General features: G+C 43.5%; 2 protein-coding genes across 7 annotated transcripts in view; one reads left to right on the top strand and one right to left on the bottom strand.

Annotated features, from left to right (window-relative positions):
• The window catches only part of SUDS3 (SIN3A corepressor complex component SDS3), a 27,382-nt gene extending 13,190 nt beyond the window's left edge, over positions 1–14,192 (bottom strand). For both annotated transcript variants that reach the window (XR_004376458.2, XM_032799990.2), the window contains exons 1-7: positions 13,920–14,192; positions 10,787–10,856; positions 9,513–9,568; positions 8,699–8,770; positions 5,750–5,769; positions 4,929–5,085; positions 862–957 (exon numbers count right to left, since the gene is read on the bottom strand). Coding sequence is in view for 1 of the 2 variants with exons in the window: in XM_032799990.2 (XP_032655881.1) it covers positions 862–957; positions 4,929–5,085; positions 5,750–5,769; positions 8,699–8,770; positions 9,513–9,568; positions 10,787–10,856; positions 13,920–14,085 (637 nt within the window). In the remaining variant the exon portion in view is untranslated. The remainder of the gene's footprint in view (positions 1–861; positions 958–4,928; positions 5,086–5,749; positions 5,770–8,698; positions 8,771–9,512; positions 9,569–10,786; positions 10,857–13,919) is intronic.
• Positions 14,193–23,834: 9,642 nt separating this feature from the next.
• Positions 23,835–26,775, top strand: part of TAOK3 (TAO kinase 3) — a 143,877-nt gene continuing 140,936 nt past the window's right edge. For 2 of the 5 annotated variants that reach the window (XM_075059930.1, XM_032799992.2), the window contains exon 1: positions 23,847–24,072. The gene's annotated coding sequence lies outside the window, so the exon portion shown is untranslated. Of the gene's footprint in view, positions 24,073–24,678; positions 24,825–26,775 lie in introns of those variants that run through there. The other 3 variants (XM_075059928.1, XM_075059929.1, XM_075059931.1) reach the window with 3 other exon arrangements.

A 26,775-nucleotide genomic window follows, 5' to 3' on the forward strand; every position in this document is an offset into this window, starting at 1 on the left:
AAAAAAAAAAAAAAAAAAAAGTAGTCACGGCTGCAGGGGAACCATGCAAACACTTACATAGGCTATACCAGCCCATTAAATCTGACCTCTGAAGGGAATAAAGATTATGTATTTTCCCCCTCCTTTATGCTGTACAAAGGCATGAAAGATTTTCTCCAATTTTAGTTATAATAGCAAGTCTTGCACTCCTTGTTTTCACTACACAGCTCCTTAGATGTGCAGAGATGTGGAACAGCAGTTCTCGGACACCAGATGAAGGGGAAGAACAGATGAATTTCCTCCCAACTATTTTGACAATTATTTGAGTTAAAGCCCCTTCCTCCATCTTAATCCACATCCTGTCTAGGCTCTATGGGATTCATTACTTTAAGGCTATGTCTACACTATGAGCTGAGGGTGTGATTCCCAGCTCCCATACAAGATAGTAGCGTATCCACAGGAGGACAGGCAGCGAATATGTACGTGAGAGATGGGAACCTCACCCCAACTGTAGACCTACTCCAGGGGCATGTGATGGATATTTTTGAAAACAAATCCACTTCAGAAATTCACAACCCAATCTTTATTGACAAAATCCAAAGTAGTCAAGCCACCACGCTCAAAAACTGGGCCTAAGAACTGGTTTGTGTTATAATCTTCTGTTAAGTGAACTCAAAATAGAGAGCTTACTTACTCCAACACTAGTTAAACGTGACAGATTACGTTGCTGAATGTCTTAGACTGACAGATTAAATCAGGTCCTTAAACCTTATTTATACTTTTCTTTCCTGTGTGCTGCATTATTGACATACTGTGTCTAGATTATTGCACATAGGGTATGACTTATAAAATGGCACTTGACTGATAGTGTAAAAAGGATATCAGGGGCAGGTTTTCTCCTCTTGTCTGGGATCGGAACAGGGTCATTTGGCCTCCTTCTCAATTTCCTTGTCATGATAGGTTTCACTTCCATGGAATCTGCAGAATAATGAAGTTGGACAGCTGATAAGACCAAAGAAGATTTTGAAGAATGACAGGGAGATGAGAAAGGCAGCAAGATTTGCTACAAGGCACAAGAAGAATCATCTTTCTTCCTTCACACAGAGAACATGATTTTTCAACATTAGTTACCAGCACTGGCAAATGCTGAAACTGGTGGCAGTGAATAAAAAAAAAAACACCCACCCACACAAATTCTGCATTACTTAGTTAAACACAGCATTATCGATGTCATGGTATAGCTATGCCACCTCCACATGATACAACCATATTTTCAGGGTTTTACCGATAGATAATTACAGAAATGCGCTACTTTAAAGACTTAGCACACATACATTTTGGAGATATCATCAAGAATCTGTTTATCCAGATTTAACTGGAATTTTTAAAGGGTTTGGTTTATGAATATTTTTGCATTAAAGCCTAGTAGATTTTTTTTTTAAAAAAAAAACACATAAGTTTGCAAGCCATCAGCCTCAAATTACAGACAAGTCACTTTGCCAACAACAATTTTTACCACTACGGTATATTGGAGGTGAATAGAGAAGTAGTACATGAGAGGCTGCTATAATGTAGCTTTTTAGTGCTTCAACGATATTGACTAAACTAGATTTCTACTGAATTCACAGAACACATTTAATCCCAGAGGATCACAGACTATACACAAAGTTTGCTTCATCTACCACAGACACTTCTTGAGTGAGTCATAACAGCAGTTTAACAGCACACAGCAATGGAACAGAACCATTTTAGCACAAAAAATTGGAGGGGGGGTGGGGGGGAGGAACATTCAACTGAAACCACAAGGAGAATTTTAGGTACCTGAGTAACTACTTGAGCTGAGATTTGGCTAAGAATCCACAACTATTCTTAATTGATCTGTTGAATCCAGATGACCCCACAAAAGGAGGCACTTTATAAAGATGTCCCAGGTCAGAACAAAGTAGAATGTACTGGAGAAATAAGCTTCCCTCCTGAGAAACACTATATTGCTGATGACAGATCTTACACCTGCCTCCTCTGAAGAGTTTTAAGAGCAATTTGTTTGGCCAATTAATGGCTGATGTTGACTGTTTCTAAATGGTAACTCAGCCAGTTGGCTGGAAAATGGTACTCAATTCCAAATTCGTAATAAAAGCTGCAGTCAGCAAAGCAGCAAGAACAGAAAAGCCCTCAGCATATTAAGGTGGAAGCGAGGATCTCTCTCATCTCCAACCCATCCAAATGATAAAAAAAAATTAAATATTTACACAAGTATTTTGTACTGAGTGAGATCTCTTACCATCGAGAAGATACACTGCGCAGCACACACAAGAAGCAGACTACTCCACATTCAGTGCTCTCCGGTGTACTGGAGCAGGCCACAGCCAGGCCAGAGACCTCCTTCCCTGGCCTTCCCCAGATAAGGTGGAAAGGGGAGAGTGTGGGGGTCCTGGGCTAGGGGTGGGGCAGGTTACACAAAGCTATCAGCACTCAGATCTATCCATACAGACTTCAACAATGATAAAATTGAAAGTCTGCAAACTTGTGCAGAAACTATGAAGGGAAGTCTGTAAATGACACCTTTTAACACAATATTGTGGGGAGGGATAGCTCAGTGGTTTGAACTTTGGCCTGCTAAACCCAGGGTTGCGAGTTCAATCCTTCAGGGGGTCATTTAGGGATCTGGGGCAAAAGTCTGTCTGGGTATTGGTCCTGCTTTGAGCAGGGGATTGGATTAGATGACCTCCTGAGGTCCCTTCCAACCCTGATAGTCTAGATTCTATGATTGTCTCAGACTCTCCATAAGGTGAGGGAGTTTTTTATTAGAAAAGCAAGAGCATACCATTGGTACAATATCACAGCACCATCTGTGAACCAGCCTAATTATCCTTCTACCTGCTTTCATTTGTGTCAGTTATTACCGTGCAATGCTTTCTGCATCAAGGATTCCAATTGGTTTCAGGGAAAAAAAAAAAAAAAAAAGTCTGTCCATTTAATGCCCATTTTCCGGAGTCTGAACACAAATGAAATTCCCCTTATCTATTTCACTGGTTTCACATGGCCTTTTTCAATCCTGGCATGACTGGTTAGAGCAACAATGTGGCACCTCTCAAGAGTTTAACTGCCAGACTTCAGGTACTGAAGTAGTCCTGTCCCCGTAGAAAGAATGGGAGGTCTGGGATGACATTTCCCAGCCGCCTAATGAAAAACAAAAAAACCCAAACACACGAACATTTGGTGTGTGTTCGCTAGAAGAGTTCAGTAACAAAAATAGTTAATGCATTAGCTCCAATTGTCACCATACTACAGGCAAATGATGAGAGAATCTACAGAGATACGTGAGGTCTTTACTAGGCTTACAGATAAGGAGCCATTATTCCAGATCAAACACATTTTAAACATTCAAAAAACCCACTTTAAGATGTATAGCTTAAAGCTGTGCTGCTGTTAGTCGAAATGGCAACATGTGGGGGACACTCTTCAGACAAAAAGTGTGAATTAATGTCCACCATTCCATGGTTCCAAAGAAATCCTACAAAGTCAACCAGGCAGTTTTCCCCCTTTCTGTATGTTGAAGCCCTAGGGAGTCAATTTCTTTCTGTCTATAAACACTAAGTTAGAAAGAGTAAACTTCCCTCTTATACCTGGGTATCATTTATTTCTGGTTAAACTTGATCATTTAAAAGTACCTATTAAAGTTTCTTCTTTAGGTACTGATCCTTTCAACAAATTTGCCTTTTTTCCCCCCTGTACAAGCTGGCTGGCTGCTGATACTACAGCTGAAGTTTTGTTACTGGCTGAGTCACATGGGTCCTGCTTGAGGCAGTTGAGTGCTATGGTAATATAAATATTTCTAATAAGGAAACTGCAGTCTGCTCATACACCTCATAAGCAGAAAGTCTGTCAAATCAAATAATTTGGAACAAAGTTTCTCAACTGCTCTTTACACTAAAAAGGGAGGAGCCTCAGGAGGGGATAAATGGATGCTGTGGCACATTCTGGGCAAAAAGATTTATCAAATTGGAGTTTCTAGTTTACAGAGGAAAAGAAATTGTTACTCTTTTTGAGCATTACACCACACTACTGACAGCATGGGGGAAAAACAAACAGTCACTCCTTTTCTCCATACATCTCAAACTCAGTCCCAGTCTCTGGCTCCAGTTCCAACACAGAAATAAAACTGAAGATTGACATGCTCCTTTTAGAGAGGGTGATCACTTGAATTCCATAGTCAAGAAAGAATTCTGACAAGATAGCTACAGAAGTGCTGCACTGCCCCAACCCCATTTATTCTAGATACAGAAATTGACACAGAAGAGATGCAGAACCACAGGGGCTCTGGTCACTCTTGTATCTTAATAGTTTTGGCCACTGTAGTAGACCAAATGCTACAAAGAACTGTAATTCTCTCCTATAAGTATCCAGATTTTTTTTATTTTCAGTTAAATAACCCACAGACTCTACCTAAAACAACTGAAAGCTCCCTTCAGATCAAGTTACAAGGTATCCAAACCGTGGAATGGTAGTGTAGCAATAGTGGTGTTTAACACCACACAAATTTTGCAACTTGTTCTGCTAATCAAGAACAAAGTCAATGCAATTCTAGAGAAATCCTGAAACATTTAATCAAATAATTCTACAAAATTCTATAAAAGCCCTCAAATTTAACTATATTGATTCATCAGTTTGAGCATTCTGAAAATTGCTTAGCAGTGGTTCTCAAACTTGTGTACTGGTGACCCCTTTCACATAGCAAGCCACTGACTGTGACCCCCTTATAAATATATAAAAAAAAGTGGTTTTAGTTTAATACCATTATAAATGCTGGAGACAAAGCGGCATTTGGGGTGGAACCTGACAGCTCACAACTCTCCCATGTAATAACCTCATGACCCCCTGAGGGGTCCCCGAACCCGAGCGCTTAGGTCTCATTTTTGGAGAGAAGAGACAGATGCCTATCTTTTTACCTCCTGTTAGCTCCATGGTTAGCTTTTCATTCTCTATCATCTTCTTCTTCTCTTCTAATTCAGCAATCAGATTTTCCTTCAACTCAATTTTCTTATCTTCGAACTCCTTCACTGCTGCCTTCTTCTCTTTGATATAATTTCTCTCCACCTGCTCTGTCTAATGCAAGCCAAAAAGAAAGAGGATTAAGGAAGAGAAGCCTAATGACAAGGATGTACACTACAGGTGGAAAGGAGAACTAATGATAACAAGGACTGATTAGTTTTGGAATAAAGCAGCCATAGTCATCTTACATTTTAAGAGAGATATCAACATTTATATGACCAGTTGAAAAATGCTTAAGAAAAAATGAACAATAAAGAAATGACTACACTGGCAACAGTAGCGCTACTCATATTAAAACCACCGATCTTTGGGAATGCTTCGTAATACTTAATTCAAATATATCAAAGTTCTTTAACAGAACAATCCTCAATATTATTCAGTCAGTATAATTTATCCATTTTCCAGGTAGGTTAAATGAAGGAAGACCAGTTAAGTGATTTACCTAAATACATAGCCAATGTTAAAAAAAATCCAATAAATGGTTATTTTTAGTCACTATTTTTTTTAAACAACCTTCAGTAGTTACTTGAGTAGTAGTATTGATAGCAGTGTATACTATCTCAGCTATGGTAATCAATTTTAAATAAAGAAAAAAGTCTACATAGATTTCCTGGAAAAAACAAAAAACAAACATGAGCTACCACGTGATATGATACTAGGCTTAAAGAAAATAGACTGGTATTTTATCTTTAGAAGTTAAGAACACATGAACACTTACTTCCAACTGGAGGAAAAGTTCTGAAAGACAAAAGATACAGGTCTAGTTAGCATCACTTTATTATCCTTACAAGACACACGACAATAACTTGACTTACTAAGTAACTCGGTTTTACAGCCACAAAAGGTGGCGTGAACTGTACACATCTATCCCATTTTGATGCACAGTTTATAGTTCTACATTGTTGATTCCAGCATACATATGCCAAAGATTCTGTAAGAGTATACTGTAGGCTGACATTTTGTAGGTGTATTTAAACCACAGCTGGTAGAGCAGTGTCCCATTTCCGTTGGGCCAAGCTGCTATATTTAATAGCATTTAGAAGGCAGTTGGGCATTTTTCTAGCTTAATATGCTATTTAAAAAGTTGGCACTAGAGTTAGCTTTCCAAATGAAATGAAAACTTGAAAGATGCGGCTGACACTGCCAGATGAATGCTCTGCAAAAGAACCATGGTTTAGACAGATTTCACTAGGCCCAGCTGTCACTGCTTCAGCAGCACTTCTCTGGCAGAAAACCCCTTTCATCAATTTGAGTTAACAGACATGAGGTGGCCCATGCCCCACAGCAGATTAGGAGCATATTAATGCACCATTGAAAGCAAGTTATATCCTGTCTCAGTTACATAATTCAGTTCATACACTGAGATCAGAGAAGAGTATTGCCCACAAGTGCAGCAAACTTGCTCCTAATGAAATCAGTGGCAAAATTCCCCACTAACTTCAAACTGAGCAAGATTACTGGAGGATTCACATCCCAAAATGAGGATTTCATTCAATGCTGTGATGACAAATCCAAAGTAAAAACTAAGGCTCTTGATTAGTCTTTACTTCACTGTATCAAATATTAATAATTGTGATCTTCAATCCCTGGCAAGCAGCAAGAACTAGGAACAATAGGTAAGTTCTGAACAGAACAGATGCATTAAACTTGTTTCAAAGAACAAACTAATAGCATTAGAAAATTATAGTTGTGATCTATTTTAGGTAAAAATTTATATGCACCAGGAAGCCATATAAAGATTAAACAAATTTTCGTATGCCAAGGCCAGAAATGACAATGAGGCAACGAAGGCCAGTCTTTCAATTTCTTAAGAGTTTTGCCACTGGTACAATGAAAGCTTAGAAACGCAACAAAAAATTTCTTTTATAGATAATCAAAAAATGCAAGTCCAAAGAATTGAGAATTTTACGCACATTAGACAGAGCCAAATAAAAAGGCAGACAGGGCAAGAACAAAATTTCAACTGTCCCTCTTCCCAACATTGCTGTAGTTGGCAGCAGGAGTTTTATCACAAGGGTGAAAGTTAATACCATCTTCCCCCCAACAGAAGAACTCTGCCACTGCAGCAAAGATCTCATTGATCTCTGCCAACCCAGGGTACACACTACAAGAGAGTGTGTTTAGCCCGACATTAACAGATTATGAAAAACAAAAATACTGCTGTAGTCCAACTCTAAACTACATCAAATTTATCTTCAACACTTGAATACAAATTCCTGCAGTGAGCAAGAGATCAGTCCAATTCGAGTTGCACTGGCAAGTTCTTTGAAGTGACAAATACAGTCCTAGAAACACTGATTGTGCATCTTTCACATGATGGTCAGTGCTCACCTGAGATTTGTTACTGGATTTAAACAGTGATACTAGAACCCACAGTATAAACATACTGCAGTTCAAAATGGCCTTGGTATCTGTACAGCATTACAAGGTTTTATCCCTCAATGCTGAATGGTGGAAGAACACTTCTACATTTTCATTGCTGACTCCTACACATTCTTCTGAGAAAGCATCTCTAATTTAGTGGAAGATAAAAACCTATATAGGAATGAGTGAACAAGAGCTAATTTAATTTCTGAACTACTCACTTTAGAAGCACTGTATGGCAGCCTGTTTCCCTGACAACTTCCCATAACCACTATGGGAAATTTTGAATTATATTAACATACTTTGATACTTTAAGTTTTACATAGAAAGATTACTGAGCGTCCTAGCAACAGCTTCACAATTAAAGTAGCAATGCTACTGGCCTCATGGTCAAAACAGTAGATACCTAGAGACTAATTCGGTCCTTTGATCCTGGGCCAGTAAGCTGTGGTGTGATTAGCAAGCAGCATGCCGAATCCCCTAGCCATGTAAGACAATGCTGCCCTAGAGGAAAGTCTCTAACCAATTCCAAAGCACAAGCAGCGAGCTCTTCAGGAAGCTTCTAGCCCCCACTGCATGTCCCTCTTGTTGGAAGGAATCACTACAACAGGAGGTTTGAAAGAAAGTTTATTGGAAGATTAAAAGAAGTTAAGTGCTATAATTTACATGAGGTCACATTAGACCAGAGGTAGGCAACCTTAAGCACGCGAGCTGATTTTCAGTGTCACTCATACTGCCCGGGTCCTGGCCACTGGTCTGGCTGGCTCTGCATTTTAATTTAATTTTAAATGAAGTTTCCTTAAACATTTTAAAAACCTTACTTACTTTATATAACTAAACGATTGTTTGTATTACAGACTTATAAAAAGAAGTTCTAAAAAAGTTAAAATGTATTACTGGCATGTGAAACCTTAGAGTGAATAAATGAAGACTAGGCACATCACATCTAAGTGAGATCTTATTATTTGATCTGTAGGTATACAAGTGCCTAGTCAAGTCTGCTGTTTACTGATCAACATATTATAGTTAGTCAATACACCTGCAGAAAAGAATGATGGATTCTGTTATGCCTTATGCATATTCAGCAAAGAAGCCATTTAGCATCACCAAAAAAAAAAAAAAAAAAAAAAAAAAAAAAAAAAAAAAAAAGTGAAAGACTGGAGAATCTTTCACTCCTGCCAACCCTGTTCTCCTAGTATTGAATACATTTCATGTTTCTTGGGTGTGATTCTAATCTGTGAGGCATCTACATAAATCAAAGGTCCTTGCATGCATTATTTTTTAAAATAAAAATCCAGCTCACCTGCATTCCGTATCCGTTCCTTGTATTGCTGATCCAGTTTTTTCATTCTTTTTTGATATTCTTGCAAAGTACCTATTTGAAAAAAGTTGCAGATTGAATACTGGGAAAACAATATGACCCTATGGCAATCTCAGATAGTTCATACTTTCTAGGTAAATTTAGCATTTGAGAAAAGTATACATTTATTGAAGAAAAAAGCCTAAAATAGAAGACTGCTACCCTGCTTCCCAAAAACCAACCAGAATATTTGTGTAGCAGCACCATCCACTTGTGTGCATGGCAGGAGATGGCTGAATTTGTTTTGTAACTAGAGTCATAAGTGTTTGAGAGGTATCATGCAGTCTCCCCAAGGCAGGAAGCTGCCAGAGGCACATTACATACAAAAAGGGAAATTAATAGGAAGTATGGACTATAACAGTGAAGAATGAAGATGTATGAGAAGACTCACGAGCTCTAACAGCAACTTTTCCTAGTGGTCGCTGTCTCAAGGGACATTTTTCTAGAGGGCTATGAGGTATTTCTCATTTAAAAACCCTATCACAATTAGGTGAAACAAGCCCTCACATTTCCTATACCTCATTTAACTGCAACACCATCTCACAAGTGAAAGTATTGAAGAAAGTGACCTCCTTACTAAAATCTAAACATCATTTCAAGCCCTCCTACTGCACACAGAACAAAATAGTGGGTCCATCTGCTACAGACAACACTTTCAGGACATTGCTACTGTCGTTTCTCACTTCCACTTAGACACTTTTTAGAAACTGAAAATTGTCAGGAAAAAAAAAAAAAACAACCTCATTTTAAACCCTACCTTCCTGCAATTGTTGTAACTGCCTCTTAAGAGATGCCAGTTTGTCCTGATACATCCTGCAAAGAGAGGGTAATATTACATAAACAGGTCAACCACACTTTATTTCACCATCTGCTTAGGTGAATAAATCCATTTCACTCTCTCACCAAGTAAAGAGGTGCTCCTGAAAAGCCTTTTACAAGAGGAAGTATTGTAAAGTTTAAAAAGGGTATGGCCTATTTAATCCTAAAATAAACCAAGGAAGGTTATGCTGGGAACCTCAGATATGACTGTTGCAAGATGTTTTGATCCACTGATATTAGGAACAGTACCACAGAATCATTTTGTCATCTTAACCTCTGGCAAGTCTCAATCTTTGTGCCTCAGTTCCCCATCTGTAAGAAGGGGCTACTTCCATGCCTTATGAGTCTTGAGTTTAGAGTAAGTCTTCTCCAATACCCATGCAATGGAAGTTAAGAATAAACCTGTGGCAAAGCCACAAACAGAACTCTGATCTCCTGCCTCAAAGATCTGTGGTTTTAACTTAAGTTCATCCTTCCTGCCAAGCATAAAACATCTTTGTCAATAAATGAGAGACTACTGAATGCTATAAATGCATTTAAAGATCATGAAAAGCTGTTTTACTAGGCTCTCAGAGTCCAAAAAGTCTGGATTACTGGGCTAGCATTGTTGGTATTGTACTATGCAAGAGCATGAAGTGGGTGTCTTCTTTGTTTAGAATGTACCAAGTGTGCCCTTCTGGACAATATATGGATCGAAGTTGAAAGTCATATCCACCTCTTTGTCCAGAAGAAGAGTAGCCAAAGTGCAGGTTCTTGAACAGGGTAAGTAGTTTGTATGTGTGGCAAGACAAAATCCTAATGAGTCCAATAAATCATTAGCTATCCCTGTTGGGCAAGGCACTATGCAATCAGAATGTCAGTCTCTATCTTAGAGTTAAAAAAAAATCTCAGGATGTGTCTACACTAGAAATGTTAAAGTGGGCACAGCTGCGCCGTTGTAGTTTTAATACTTACTACAGCAACGGAAGGGGTTTTCCATCATGGTAGTAAATCCACCTCTCCAAGAGGCAATAGCTAGGTCAAGAGAAGAATTCTTCCATTGACACAGCAAAGTCTACACCACGGCTTCGGGCAGCTTAATTACATCATACAGGTCATGACATTTTTCACAGCCAAGTGATGTACTGAAGCCAACATAACTTTGTAATGTAGACCAGCCTCTTGGATACCAGAAAATGTTTTTGGTTGAGAACGAAGGGAAACATTACTCACTGTTCTTTCATTTCTACATAGTCCTCTTCATCATGCTTTGCCAAGTCAGTTTCACTGGCATCCTCAGTATCTGAACAAGGGGGAAGAGAGATTTGATAACACCAAACAAATCAAATAAATTTTTAAAGAAATGAGTGATTGTGGCACATGTGTAGTTATTCCAAATTAATTTAGTGCAGCCAAAAAAAAAGGGTATATTTTGACATTTCCAATTGTGGAGGTGATTCAAACCACCGTACATGTTTCTTACACATAAGCTGTTCAAGATGGTGCTCAAACATTTAGAAGGAATTTTTGTAGTATATCAAAATGAGTCAGTTTTTGACATAGGATACTCCTGTGATTTCCTCACACTCACTCCACTTCATTTTTTGGATGAAATCAAATTCTGTTAGCATTTTTAAACGCAAGGGCCTGACATCATTAATTTGAACCAGGCATAGCACTACCAGTGCTTTGCAGGCTTCCTCCTTACAGCTTTAATCCTGACCTGCTGCTTCAATCCTTAACTCCCATACCACTGCATCAATACACACGTATCTTGACCTACAGCACTACAAAGCAGTGATAATTATACTAACTTCTGCAGTGGTTCGCAACAGAGACAAGGGGCCCACTGAAGATATAATTAAAGTAATGTTATTTCACCTAGTCTTCTCAAACCTGTATTTCATATCAAAAGCAGCAAAGAATCCTGTGGCACCTTATAGACTAACAGACGTTTTGGAGCATGAGCTTTCGTGGGTGAATACCCACTTCATCAGATGCATCTGACGAAGTAGGTATTCACCCACGAAAGCTCATGCTCCAAAACGTCTGTTAGTCTATAAGGTGCCACAGGATTCTTTGCTGCTTTTACAGATCCAGACTAACACAGCTACCCCTCTGATACTATATACATCAAAAGACTTAATACAGCTTTGTCTGACACTGATAAAACAGGTTAACGCTACGTTGCAAATTCTCTGGAGCTCTTCTAATTTGTCTTTAAAAGACTGATTGGGCACAGTTAGCAACTTTCTCACTCCTAGAGTTCATCCCATCAAATCAGGGATTAGACATATTGGAAGGGTAGAGCTGGAAAGCTATTATGTGGACTGGGAACTTCAGTCTCTAATTCCATCTGTCCTTCTCAGATTTCTTCCTTAAATTACTAAACACTCCAGGCTCCTTGTGTTAAGATAAAACTCAATGTATCCAATAGGTATCAAAGAGATATCTACAGCAGACCACGCTAGAGAGGGCCACATCTCCTAAAACAAACTGATGAAGCCTTGGTATTTTAATTCAAACACATCACAATAAGTTTTAGCCACACTGGGTGTGTTTAAAATGATTTATGACGACTCTAAACATCAAAAGGGAAGGACTATGTAAAGATGAGGAGTCCTTAAAAACACCCTCCCCCTCCCCACCCTAGGATATCAAGCTGGAACTTCATGAAAGCATTAGTGTGTTCAAGGCTTTTCTGATTTGCCACAATGAGATATTTAAAACAACTAGACAAATTGAAATATGAAGGAATGAGAGCACAAAGCAGATGCTTCCCTTTCACAGCATCACCACCTCCCTGTCACCCCCAAAAGTGTGTCTCATCTTTGTGCATGGCTCATTTCTTCCTCCCTCTTCTTCCCCTTGTATCTCCCAAGATTCCCTCCCCTAACCTTCTGAGCCATTTCTCTTATTATACTCCCTCATTTCACCATTCTGTACCCCCCACCCAGACCCCTTCTTCCTAATCCCTGGAGCATGTCTCTTCTTCTGTTATTTTTATACCACTGAAACAAAGTCAAATGACACCCCTACTGCCATGTTCTTACTTTGTCCTTTCACTATCCCTCTCCCACCCAACCACCTCTTGTTAGTGTCCCCATTAAATCCCTCCTCTACCCTGGTACCTTTTCTGACCATATTGTAGGACCTCCTCCAATTCTCTATTCACAGAATCATAGACTTTAAGGTCAGAAGGGACCATTATGATTATCTAGTCTGACCTCCTGCACAATGTAGACCACAGAATCTCACCCACCCACTCCTGTATCAAACATGTGTCTGAGCCACTGAAGTCCTCAAATCATGGTTTGAAGATTTCAAGGTGCAGTGAATCTTCCAGCAAGTGACCTGTGCCCCACGCTGCAGAGGAAGATGAAAAACCCCAGGGCTTCTGCCAATCTGCCCTGGAAGAAACTTCCTTCCCAACCCCAAATACGGCAATCAGCTAAACCCTAAACACGTGGGCAAGACTCATCAGCCGGAAACCCAGGAAAGAATTCTCTACAGTAACTCAGATCCCATCCCATCTAACATCCCATCACAAGCCATTGGGCATATTTACCGCTAAAAGTCAAAGATGAATTAATTGCCAAAATTAGGCTACCTCATTATACCATCCCCTCCATAAACTTATCAAGCTTAATCTTGAAGCCAGATATGTCTTTTGCCCCCATTAGTCCTGTTGGAACACTGTTCCAGAACTTCACTCCTCTAATGGTTAGAAACCTTCTTCTAATGTCAAGTCTAAACTTCCTGATAGCTAGTTTATATCCATTTGTTATTGTGTCCACACTGGTACTGAGCTTAAATAATTCCTCTCCATCCCTGGTATTTATTCCTCTGATATATTTAGAGACAGCAATCATATCTCCCCTCAGCCTTCTTTTGGTTAGGCTAAAGAAATCAAGCTCTTTGAGTTTACATCCCTCCTCTATTTCTCTTTTCCCCATCCCCTTATCCCAATAACCCTGCTAGCTTCCTCTTGCCCTGGATCATTTTCTCCATCCAAGTCATCTGATCCTATGCCCCTGAATCTCTCCAACCTCCTCTCCAAACACTCACCACTGCCTCTATTACCCCAGTTCACCTGGGTTCAGTCCCTTCACCACCAAGCTGTTAAATCAATTCCTCACCCAAACTTCTTCTTCTCCCGCTATTGCAGTGACTCCTTGCATTTCTTCTGCCACACATTCCTACTCCCCAGTATTACTCAGGCACCCGCTCCCCACCTGGGGCTGCTTAGCTACCTGCCAAGCCATCAAACTATCTGGCCCCATCTCCTGCTCCCCCCGGCCCCGCTCTCCCTCTCCCCACCCCAGCCCGCCCCTTCCCTCGGCCTGCTGCGAGGGGAGCCACTCACCCTCGTCGGAGTCCCGGGCCCGGCCGCTGCGCTCGCCGTCCTCCTCCTCGGCGCTCTCCAGCTCCTCCTCCTCGTAGTACTCGGGGCCGGCGGGCAGCGCGGCGGGGGGCAGCCCCACCGGGACAGGGGCCGGGGGCGCGGGAGACACCAGCCCGGCCGCGCTCATAGCGGCGGGACGCGGCCCAGCCGGAACTCGGACTCTCCTGCTCCCACCGCCTCAGCCGGGACTCGGACTCGGAGGCGGCTCGGCTCGGCGCAGCGCGCCACTTCCGGGTCCCAGGGGCTGCCTACGCAGGCGAATGCGCAGGACACCTAAATCCGGGGATAAATGGGCGGAGTCAGGAGCTCGGGCTGGCAGGGAGGGGGCGGGGCCAAGCTCGGGGGGCCCCGCGAGGGGAAGCGGCAGTTTCGAAATTCGGCCTAGCTCCTCGGAGCCCGGGCGGGCTGGGCGTGGCTCCCCGGTGGGTCCTGTTGGGCGCGGGGCGGGTCCCCGGCTGGGCCGGGTAGTGACTGGGCGGGCGGCACGCAGGGTTCAGTCCAATGCAGCTCCCATAAGCCTGACATCAGTGCCCCCAAACCGGTTGAAACTAGACCAGAACTGAGTTGTGAGAGAGGAACATGGTGGTGGGGAAGAGTCAAGGTTTTTGTAAAGGGAAATCACACGCTGCACCACTCTACTAGAATGTGCTGAGGGGGTTGACAAGCATGGACCAAGGTGATCCAGCAGAGAAAGTGTATATAGGTATCCAGAAAGCCTTTGACAAGGTCCCTCACCAAAGGCTATTAAGCAAAAGTAAATTGTCATGGGACAAAGAAAAGTCCTCTCATGGACTGGTAACCAGTTAAAGGGTAGGAATGGTCAGTTTTCAGAATGGAGAGAGGTAAACAGTGGTGTCCACAGGGGTCTGTACTGGGCCCACTCCTATTCTCAACATATTCATAAATGATCTGGAAAATGGGGTAAATAGTGAAGTGGCAATATTTGCAGATGATACAAAACTACCCAAGATAGTTAAGTCCCAGGCAGATTGCAAAGAGCTACAAAAGGATCTCTCAAAACTGGGTGACGGGGCAACAAAATGGCAGATGAAATTCAGTGTTGATAAATGCAAAGTAATGCACATTGGAAAGCATAAGCTCAACTATGCATATAAAATTATGAGATCTAAATTAGCTGTTACCACTCAAGAAAGAGATCTTGAAGTCATTGTGGATAGTTATCTGAAAACATCCACTCATTGTGCAGCTGCAGTCAAAAAAGCAAACAGAATGTTGGGAATCATTAAGAAAGGGATAGATAGTAAGACAGAAAATATATTGCCTCTATATAAATCCATGGTATGCCCACATCTTGAATACTGCGTGCAGATGTGGTCGCTCCATCTCAACAAAGAGACATTAGAATTGGAAAAGGTTCAGAAAAGGGCAACAAAAATGATATGGGGTATGGGAACGGCTGCCATGAGGCGAGATTAATAAGACAGACTTTTCGCAAAAGTCAGTGTTATTACTATATGGCGCTGAAACTTGGAGGCTTAAGATCTTACTATCTAAACTCCAAATGCTCATAAATAGCTGCCTCAGAAAAGTGCTCAATATCAGATGGCCAGAAAAAACATGACAAAGAACTCTGTAGGAGTATGAAATAAACTGGTAGGACAGGAAATTATGGAAATAAAATGGAGATGACTAGGACACACATGGAGAAAAGATCTGAATAACATAGCAAGACAGGCATTAGACTGGAACCCCCAGGGCAAGAGGCAATGAAACAGACCAAGGTTAACATGGAAGCAGGGCTGACTTTAAGAACTGCGGGGCCCAATTTGAATACCTGGCGGCCGTCTGAGTCTTCAGCGGCACTTTGGAGGCGGGGGGGGGTCCTTCTGCAGACCCCCTGCCACTGAAATGCCGCCGAAGACCCGGAGGGAGTGAAGGACTCCCCTGCTGCCAAAGTGCCGCCGAAGACCCGGACCGCTGCTGGGTGTGGGGCCTGATTCCAGGGAACCAGGGGGATCAGCCTAAAGCCAGCCCTCCATGGAAGTGTACGACAGAAGCAGAATTGAAAAAGCTATCAAAATGACATAGGAAGAAGCTAAGACTGCAACAGGAGACTGGTACCTCAGAGGGAGCTGCATTCAGTGGGTCTGTATGTATATAACTATCAATTTAGCTTCATTTGGTAACTGACCAACTTAAGCTAGATCTTTTGTAACTGTCTTGTAGCAATTTAAGTGTGTTCCCAAGGGGGTTTGCACCATTTAAATGTGATTTTAAAAACACTTTTAAACAGGAGCAGTTTTTGTATGGCACTAAAGACCTGGTTCTTAAAATGCTTTGGGATCTGTAGCGAGCACCTGCCACATAAAAGTAAAATCTCCCTTAGTGCTTGGAAGGAGACAACAGAGGGCGCATAAGAGCTGTCAAGGATTCTCTTGCCTTGTACTTCCCAACAGCTTGTGTAAAGCGGTTCAGCTGTGGCTATTTTTTGTTCCAGTGTAAAAAACATGCATTGTTACATACTTCAGATTCAGACAGACAATTTCCTTGTCCACTGGTAGCAATGCTCCTGCCCCAGGAGATTTACTTTTCAGATGGGGAGGAGGTCTCTGCAAAGCTTCTCAGATCTGGAGGGATGGGTTCACCTCCTCCCTGGCCCAATGGAAAATTAGTATGATTACCTCATTCGCTCCAGTGGTTGTTTATAACATCTATGGCACAAAAACCACAATGATTCTGATGATCTGGTTCTGCTCATCATCAGCTACTCAGGATCATGTACTGAGCAGGGTGTTATAGGAATGAGGACTGAAGTGAAAGGGCACCTCTCCCATTCTTTCCTCTTTTTCCTGTCTACTTTTTACACACTCACCCTCCTGTGTCATTGACAAGCTGTCACTGGTGTGTTGGGATGTCACATCCATTAACTGACGTCACTACATCACACTTACGAATAACAGCTTCCATACATCCATTGCAGGAGTGGGTTTAATCCATTATAAACCATTAGCATCTTTCAGAGCATATCAGTCTTCTAATTTCTGAATATTCCAAATACCCTTCCCACAGTCCCAGCTATCATATCCACAGAGGCAGGCACTTTGGTCTGCGCAGAGCTAATTGCAGGATTAAAGATGTGATGCTTTGACCCCTAATCAGCATGAGTATGGTAAAAACACAAAAACAGACTTGAAATGGTTTAGCCCTTTTACGGGAGAACAAAACTCCTAAACGGTATTGATTGACTTGTATGATCAGAGCTGCAACTGAGCACTTACTATAATATTTGCAAAAATATAGTCCCGCAAAGTCACTTGATGTTGAGTCACTGAAACATCAGTGTCCTTCCCAGTGTAAACACCAACTAGGAGAAGGAATGCTCAGATTAAAGGAATGATGGCACACAAAACTTGCAGAGTGAGCCAGAACTAGTAAACCTAGTGGTACTACTAGTAAACTAGTAAAAGGGAACTGGATAAATTCAGGTGGTTAAGTCCAGAAATGGCTGTTAGCCAGGATGGGTAAGGAATGGTGTCCCTAGCCTCTGTCTGTCAGAGGGTGGAGATAGATGGCAGGAGAGAGATCACTTGATCATTGCCTGTTAGGTTCACTCCCTCTGGGGCACCTGGCATTGGCCACTGTTGGTAGATAGGATACTGGGCTACACGGACCTTTGGTCTGACCCAGTATGGCCATTCTTATGTTCTTATGTAAACCTGGGTTCTGACAAGCCATCAAGGTCATCAGGTTCTACCTATTATTATGAACAGAATGAGTATAACTATTTAATACAGGGGTCGGGAACCTAGGCACGCATGCCAAAGGTGGTGCGCGAGCTGATTTCTGATGGGACGTGGTGCGGGCTGAGCCACTCAGCCCGCCGCCGGCTCCTGCCAGCCAGGGTCCCACTGCCAGTCCCACTCAGCACCCGCTGTTGGCCTGGGTGAAGGAACCGCAATCAGGCAGCGGGCTGAGACCCCGGCTGGCAGGAGCCGGTGGCTGAAACCCCAAAGCAGGGGCGGTCTGAGCTGCTCAGCCTGCCGCTGCTCTGGGGTTCCTGTTGCTGGCCCCTTGCCAGCTGGGGTTCCGCCACCAGTCCCACTCACCTTGCTTCCGGTTAGAGTTCCGGTGCAGGCCCCATGCCAGACAGGGTCCAGGCCTCCGGCCCTGCTCGGCCCTACCAATCACTCGCCAGCTCCACTCACCTCAGCTGCCGATCTGGGATTCTAGCTGCTGACCTCCTGCCAGTTGGGGTCTGGATCTCCAGCCTTGCTCAGCCTGCTTTCTGGCCTGGAGTCCCAGCAGGCCAACCTGGGCTCTGTTCCTGGCCTTGGATCAGTGCTCTGCAGCCTCCGCACTGTGGCCTACTGTCCCCAGCTTGGGACAGTGAGGGTTGCACACGAGGCAAGAGGGGGGGCAGCTCAGCACCCCCATCTTAAAATTGCTTATATCAGACCACACTGTGTTTGACCTTGTGCCTGCCTTCTATCGCCAATCAATCAAAAAGGCAGTAGCAGCCTATGACAAGCAAACACAGTGTTTTTAAAAGCTTAAGTGTAAGTAAAAATCAAGCTACAGAAGGAAGTTACAAGATTGCACAGTGAACTGCAAAAAAACGGAAAGTTTTTCTCAGCAGCTCGGAGATTTTGTTAATGATTTGCCAAATAAAGATACAGTCATACCTAGAATAAAAGAACTGCCTATCTCTGCCAGAACAGTTGAGAGACACATAAGTGAAATGGCAGAAAACGTTAAGGAAAAGCAGAAGACCGCATTGTAAGGTACAGCAGTCTTTAGTGTTGCAGTTGATGAGAGCATGGATATAAATGACGTTCCACGTTTGGCAGTTGTTGCAAGATATTGTGCTTCCGATGAAATCCAAGAGGAACTCTGTTGCCTAAAACCCCTGCGTGGCACAACAAAGGGGGAAGATATACTGGAAACTTTTGTAAACCATTTTGAAGAACGAGGAGTTGACATCACAAAAATATTTTGTGTGACAACAGATGACAACAGTGCTCCTGCCATGGTCGGAAAACAGAAGGGATTTGTAAAGTTACTTGAAGATCAAATTGGCCGTCCGACAGTCAAATTTCAATGTACCATCCATCAAGAAAACCTGTGTGCTAAAATTTCTAATTCAGAGCTTAATAATGTGATGAATACAGTGGTGCGAATTGTGAATTTCCTTGTTGCTCGATCTGCTTTGACTCACAGACAATATCAAGCACTGGTAGAAGAGATGGGCAGTGCTTATAATGACATCCCACTTCACAGCAACATTTGGTGGCTAAGTCATGGCAAGATTTTGGTGTGCTTTGTAAATGGTTTTGATGCAATCAAGGCCTTCTTGTCAGAAAAAGAACAAAACTACCCAGAACTGGATGATGACAAATGGCTGTGTAAGCTCATGTTTCTAACTGATATCACCGTTCACCTAAACGAACTCAACCTCTGTCTCCAGGGGGCAGAGCAAACAATTCTGGATCATTATGAAGCCTGGAAAGCATTTGTTGTGAAACTAGCAGTTTTTTCCAGGGATATTCAAACTTCTACTTTCTGCTACTTCCAACTCATAAAAAAAAGCTATTGACACATTGCACTGTCAGTGTCGATGAGATTGAAAAGTACATGCAAGAACTGGAATCAGAATTTTCTGACAGATTTCAAGACTTTCAGCGATTTGGCCCAATGCTTTCTTTTCTAATTAAACCTGAAAAGTTCAACGAAAGCGACTTGGATTTGTCTGTATTTCAGTGGATGGGTATTGGAGATTTCGAAATGCAACTCATTCAGTTAAAAAGCTCAGAATTGTGGACATCAAAGTTTGTGGATCTGCGGAGTGCACTTGAAGCTACCGAGAGAGATCATGGGGCCTCAAATTTAACTGTTTGAAGAAAATTGCATTTGCATTGCTTTCAGCGTATGGATCCACATACCTGTGTGAACAGGTATCTTACTTGAAATCTGTCCTCTGTCTCTCTCTGAGCTGGTTAACAACTGATCACTCAGAAGCCTGTGTGCAGCTTAAAGTATCCAAATATGTGCCAGACATTGGAAAACTCAGCAAAGAAAAGCAAGGGCAAGGATCACACTAAATTGATAAAATCTGCATTTTAATTTAATTTTAAATGAAGCTTCTGAAACATTTTGAAAACCTTGTTTACTTTACGTATAACAGTAGTTTGGTTATATATTATAGACTTATAGAGAGACCTTCTAAAAAATGTTAAAATGCATTACCGGCACACAAAGCCTTAAATTAGAGTGAACAAATGAAGACTCGGCCCACCACTTCTGAAAGGTTGCCGACCCCTGATTTAATACGTGTAATGCTTTACCCCTTCTGTAACACATTTAAGCCAAGGATTGCTCTCCTTGCAAACATTAACAAATGTTGACTTGCAGTATCCTTGAGAATTAACGTAAGTAAATATTATTGGCCAAACTTGCAAGGTCCTACACTCAGCTCTGACATTTCTCCATAACATTCAGCAACAACCACTCAGACTTTGGTTCTTCTGAGAGAAATGGAATATTGTACAGTTTACCACATGTGGCTCTTTTATGTGAGACCTTAAAAACAGATCTTTTCAGCTCTATGTAGACTTGGGAGATCCTGTGTGGTTTTGTGTCTTGGCCAAAGCTTCCCTCTCTCCAGTGTTTCACAGCATTCTGTGCACTATGTGGTTGTTGAATTCCAACCATATTTCAATGGTGATGTATGCCTGTAGCACCGTACATGAAAGTACTTTGAAAGTCTTACGTGAAAAACACCCTTGTAAATATTACTACTGTATATTAGAGTTATTAATAGAATTACACCACCTTCCTTATGCTTGAAATGCCTTCCAACTTTCCAGGAGTCAGACACCTTGCCTCTCTCTGATTCATCATTCCTCTTCAACATCTTTGTGACCTCTTATATGTAACAGGTACTTTACTCACTCTGTCTCTGAGTACCTCTACTGCCTCAGTTTCCCTTCTCCAATTAATCAGACTTCACTCGGTAGGGGTTCACAATAATCCTCCCTTTCTGGAAGTCTGTCTTATAAACTTAAAAACAGGATAACTTCCACCTAGCTTCCTGCTGGGACACAGCCCTGGATATAGGATTTAACCCAGTCCCTACTGAGACTTTTATCTTGGCTGGCTGGTAGGCACACTCTCCACCACTCATACCTCCTACAAACTTACACTCTCCACACCTTCTGTAAGGAGCTATTCCTACAACCAACCATCTTCTTTAAATATATCCCTTAAGACAACTCAGGGTGCCCTTATATCTCCCCAGTAAGCCTTATTTTTAGTCACATGCCCCCCATCACTTGACTCCTGGACTGAGAAGTAAACTGGACACAAATGAGGCTGAAAGCAGGACTGCTTAAAGGGCCAGTCACCCTGTGACACACACCCTCAACAACTGCCCTTTGTCTGAGGCAGATTGGGTCTTCTTCCCACGAAGGACGTTGTCTTTTACATGTCCTACAAAGTTCTGGTTATATTTACCAAAGAAACGTCACACACATTTCTTTGAGGTGTACACAATATAATTGCTAAGGCAAAAGTTTTTAGGGATCAAAACCCAACTCTCACTTACTGTAGCGCTCCCTCTAAGCCAGACTGCTCATGTTTAGCATTAGTCTTGTGGAGACACTCCATGCTGTCATCTCTCAGGCATTCAGTAAGAACCCAAGGGAGGAGGGTTAGCTTTAAGGAATGCTATGTTTCCCTTGCAGATGCAGCAGCTTAACTGTCCACGCCCCAAGAGCTTTCAGAGACAGTTTATGCCTCTTACTCAAATGACTGCACATGGTCCAAGTTTCCATCACAGGTCTTTTTCCCCCATCACAGGCTCACTTACTTTGTTTATGCACATTCCTTTATTTGATGAAAGATTTTTTTGTTCTGCCTTATCAATATCAGCTATTATCAGTCACAGAGTAGCCATGATACAGAACTCATGCTCAAAACTTGTAAAAGAAATCAACATGTTGGCACTAAAAAAACCCAAACCAACTTGTCGAGGTTGAAGCCGAGATTATAAAATGAGATGGAGTCTATACATTTGTTGTATGAATGAAATGGTTGTAAGCAGAAAAGCTGTAACACACCATACTGGCTCTCAAAGGCCTGGCACACCACTGTAGCCTGCTGCTGGACTTTAAGGTCAGGCATTCTGGGACTTCTAGTCCCAAAGGACCAGGGGATGCTAGGCTGAGAGCAAGGCCTGCTGGGAAAGACACAGGTTGTAAAAGCCAAAACACCAAAGTAGTGAGTGAGATAAGGGAGGTATGGAATTTTTGTACCGTGGGGGTGTGATGGTGGGTGGGCAGGATGAGGGACAATTGTAGTTATCAGGTCTCGTCTGCAAAAGTGGCCTGAGTAGAGCTATGGATAGAGACCACTGACAGAAATTTCTTGGAGCTACTGTGGACCTTTACACCCAGGAAGAATGAAAGGCTATATACAGCTCCTACTAAAAGAGCCATGAACAAATTTCTGTAACTGAGAAATAGAAATGATGTTGTGAATCTCCTTCATTTTACTCCCGCTTCTACCTTCACTATGGTCCTTCTACTCATCATAATCCTATCAGATCTATTGTTTCTTTTGTCTCCTTTACCACTCTTGACTTCACCTTCTACCACACCCCTTTTTATACTTGGAAGACTCTCTGTCCTTATCCTGTGAACTCTACCTTCTAATCCACCTCTCCAACCAGTTTCTCTTCCCCTTGTTATATTGATAGTCTCTCCTCCTTCACCTGACCTATTTCCAGTTTTTCATATGTATGTGTGTTAAATCTTGTCTGTATTAGAAAGCATTCACTAATAGTGTAACTAAAAAAATTGACCTAGCTATACAGCTGCAAACTCCTAATGCAGATGCGCTTTAAACTGGCTAAAGTGATTCAGAACAATGTGGTTTAATTTGTGATCCAAATTCTGCAATATAGGTTGCCCATAAATATTTTAAAGGAATGGTGTCACCAAGTAGCAAGTCTGCAGTAAAAGTCATAGTTTGTCCATTGGCCTTGTCACTTAAAGGGAGTTTTAGGGAAAATTCTCACCAGTGCTATCACCAGTTCAGCTGTCCTGACTGGGAGTCCGACTGCAGACAATACATCACCTAAATGCCTAGGACGGGTGCTGAAAAGGGCCCTCGCTGAGGTTTCTTCTTTAAAAGGCCCGGGTTAGACCCAGGCGTAGGGGCCAGGCGGAATGCAGGGTGGATTTACTGTCGTTGATTTCACACCAAGACTCCCGAAAGCGATGTGCTGTGAAATGCAGCCCTGACACGTGCGGGCTGTGTCCAAGCCCAGGGAGAGCAGCAGCAGCAGAGGCCTCGCTGCAGACGCGGTTCATCCTTCCAGCTGGGGCACGGCAGGGGGTGGGTGAAATGCCACCACGCCTGCCCCCAGCTTCACCCCTTGCCGGGGGAGGGGGGGAGGAGGACGCCCCCATTTAAACCCTGCCTGGGAGAGGAAGTAACTCCCCCCCCCCCCTTCGAGCTCTGCCCGGGGAACTGATCCCCTTCGGGTCCCGCCTGGGAAGGGAGACGTCCCTCTCCCCACAAAGGGTTAATCGTCTCCCTCTGTCCCCGAGTGCCACCAGCGATTCCAATCGAGCGCCGATCCCGCCTAGACCAGTATGGGCCCAAGCTACTCAGACTGATCAGGGTGGTTAATCAAACGCTGAACCAGTTCCGCCGGCCGATAGCTTGCAGTGATAGGTTTACGAATCGACCTCCGATCCGTTTCCTTCAACCCCCCCGGCTCTGTCCCACAGATCTGGACGATTAAGGTCAGTTAGTGGAGCGCCGATCCTTCCCCTCCTCGATTTCTGAAAGTCGCTGATTAGTCAGACGCAGACCCGTTCCCCGCCCCATCGCCCCGTTGGTCTGAGAGTGCAGGCTGTGTAGTCGAGCGCCGATCTTCCGCGATCTGCCGGCTAGCCCCAGTGACTGACCAGACTGAAGAGCTGAGCGCCGATGCAGCCGAGCGATTGGCCGCGCCTGGCAGGAGCCGCACCTCGGGCAGCGGCAGCAGCGGGGTCCGCGGCAGGAAGCGGAGGGGACGGAGCGGGGCCCCAGGACGGACTCAGCCGCCGGACAGCGCTGAGCTACGGCAGCTTACGGCCCCTGGTGCCAGGTGAGACGCTCCGCCCGCCGGGGCGCCCTGGCCACGACGGAGCTCGGGGAGGGGAAGCGGCTCGGCTCGGCTCGGCTCGGCTCGGGGCGCCCTCCGTCTCTCGCCCGCCGCCGGGCCCGGGGAGCGAGCGACGCGTCCCTGCCGGGCAGGAGGAAGACCCGGGTCGGGACCCTCGCGGGCAGACCCGGCCGTGCCCGGAGCCGGCACGCCTTGCAGGGCTGCAGCCAAGGCAGCACCCGGGACGCAACCGGGAGGGAGCCCGGCCGCTCGGAGCGGGGCTGGGGCAGGAGCTGGCGGGCCCCGCCGCCGAGCCCTGAGGGGGACCCCGGGCTGAGCCCCGCGCAGGCACCGGCGTAGCTCCAGTGGCCAGCCGCGCGGGAGCAGGGACGCGCGTGTCTCTCAAGCCCCCGCCTGGGAAGCGACAGAGGCGGCCGTGCAGCCCCGCTGCGTGTCCGGTCTGTGCCCCTGCTCCCCTGGGCGCGCTGCTCGGGAAGGCACGTGTCGTGCTTTGCTTAGGCAGAGTTACGCGTTCCCCCTCTGCGCTGTCATTGACTTTCCCTGCGGGGCTGGGGCGGGGATAAGTCTTATCAGAAGAAATAACATTCAGGAAACGTTAAAGAAAATAATCTTCCGATACTAGTTCCTGCTTCTCCTGGGATGGTGGCGCGTTGTCCCTCATGCTCGTTCTTCCTGCCACATGTAGTCACTAGCAGCACAATGATGAAGTAGTGACTGCGAGGAAAGTAATACAGGTAGGTGAGGTTAGCTGTTTATTAAAATGCAAGACGAGGATGAGAGTGGTCCCATCCTTAGGGAGGAAGAATTGTATTGTGGACGAATGATGGGACTGGGGATCAGAAGATCTGGGTCCAGTCTGTGACACTGTCTAGGCTGTTCTGTGACCTTAGGGAAGTCACTTGTGTCCCAGGGATGCTGTGAAGACTAATTCTTTGCTCTTTTTAAAAATAGTATAAGATCTATAAAATAATGATGCTTTAGAAATTATCTCTCTCTTTCTCATATATATTTCAGAATGGTGGTCCACAAAGAAGAGCTATTCACTTGGCTTTTTACTTAGCCTTTTTCTTAGCCTTTCCATGGTGTACATGGACAGAATGGAAGTACAAGTCATTGCTGGTACTAAAGGAAAGGTGTTATGGGGAGAAAGAGCTCTTCAAGAATAAATACCCCTCCCCACTGTCAAATCCAATGTCACTTTAGATATAATGTCTTTTGCAGAAGGTGTATTCTCCAGTATGCTGTGGAGTTAAGTAATATAGTTAGGATTAAAGAGTAACAGAAAAGGAGAGAAATTAAATAGCAAACCCAAGGGAGACGGGTGTTTTCAGCTGAGATTTGAAGACATGAGAGGCAGTGAGGCAGAGATACAGGAAACCTGTGCAGTACTCAGTCTTGTACAATTCAGAAAATTATTGTTGCGTATCCTTCCTTCTCAGCTGGTTCTCTCTCAGTGATGTCATATTTGGATAATAGGTAGCAGCTGCTCTGTAGCTTTTCAGACATCACAGCCTTTTGGTGCTGACCACATCTGAAGTGACAGAATTCTGTTTGTATTTTTCTTAACTAAACAAAGCATCTTCCAGTGTCCATAAATCAAAAAAATAATCTACAGCATTTAGGGTTTGTTACAAAATTTGGTCAAAAGTCTATATTTCTAGACAACCCCACCACCACCACACAAATTTCAGTGGCAGAAAACACTGCAGAACCTTGATTACCCAGTCTTCAGGGACTCCTGAAAGTATTGGGTAATTGGGATAGCTGACTTAGCAGACTTTGAGTTGTGCACCCATGGTCTCTTAACCTGTATGTAGCCTTCCAAACTTCGTGGCCAGATACCATGCTTATGCCCCTGTAGGCATACATACTTGCATACCTACTTTCTTGTTAAAGAACCATGGGCAGTGCCCATAGATATCAGCTAGCCTTGAGGAAGTTGTGGAGCTTTTGCATATAGGTCTTTATGGTGAACTGTCCTCAGCTCATATGTCTTGCTCAGGAACAGATGGGGTTATTTCAAATGGAGAAGCAGATGCCTGAGGTGGAAAGAGTGGGTGAAGAGCTGGAGCAGCAGTGGGTGAAACAATTCACTGTTACACTGACCTGAAAACTGAGGTCATGACCAGGTTTGGGATAAATGAAGTACAGATTGTGAAGTTTTTACTTTATATCAAATATTTCCATGTGTTGTTGCTAAATGAACATTTGAATAACTTTATATTATAAATATTGACCTAACGACATTCAAGTGAAGGCGGGGAGCTTCATTGTCATACTAGTTGTCTTTGAATGGAATAGAAATTAACTACACTTCATTCAATGAAATCTTAAATCTTCCCCGTGTGAGAGAAGGAAGCAAAGTACAGAAAGCATTTAATGTAACTGCCGCTGACTAAACTAGCGTAACTGGTGGTGGTTGCATGGGTGTGAGGATGAGGGGAAGGAATAGGGAGGAGGGAACAATATGTTTTGCAGATGGGTTACTAGCTCTTTGGTATTGGGAGGAATATGGAGAAATAGTTGAATTTAGGGTCCCGTGTTGCAGTTGTTTTACATGGAAATGCCTTTGAAAACACTGGGAGATTTTCATGTGGAATAACTACAGAATCTGATCCTATTTAGGAAAGGTTGCAATTTTTTTAAGTCAGTGGACAACTCCATTTTGCTTGTGGTCAGACATAC

The sequence above is a fragment of the Chelonoidis abingdonii genome, chromosome 22 (assembly GCF_003597395.2).
Source record: "Chelonoidis abingdonii isolate Lonesome George chromosome 22, CheloAbing_2.0, whole genome shotgun sequence".
Taxonomy (NCBI): domain Eukaryota; kingdom Metazoa; phylum Chordata; order Testudines; family Testudinidae; genus Chelonoidis; species Chelonoidis abingdonii.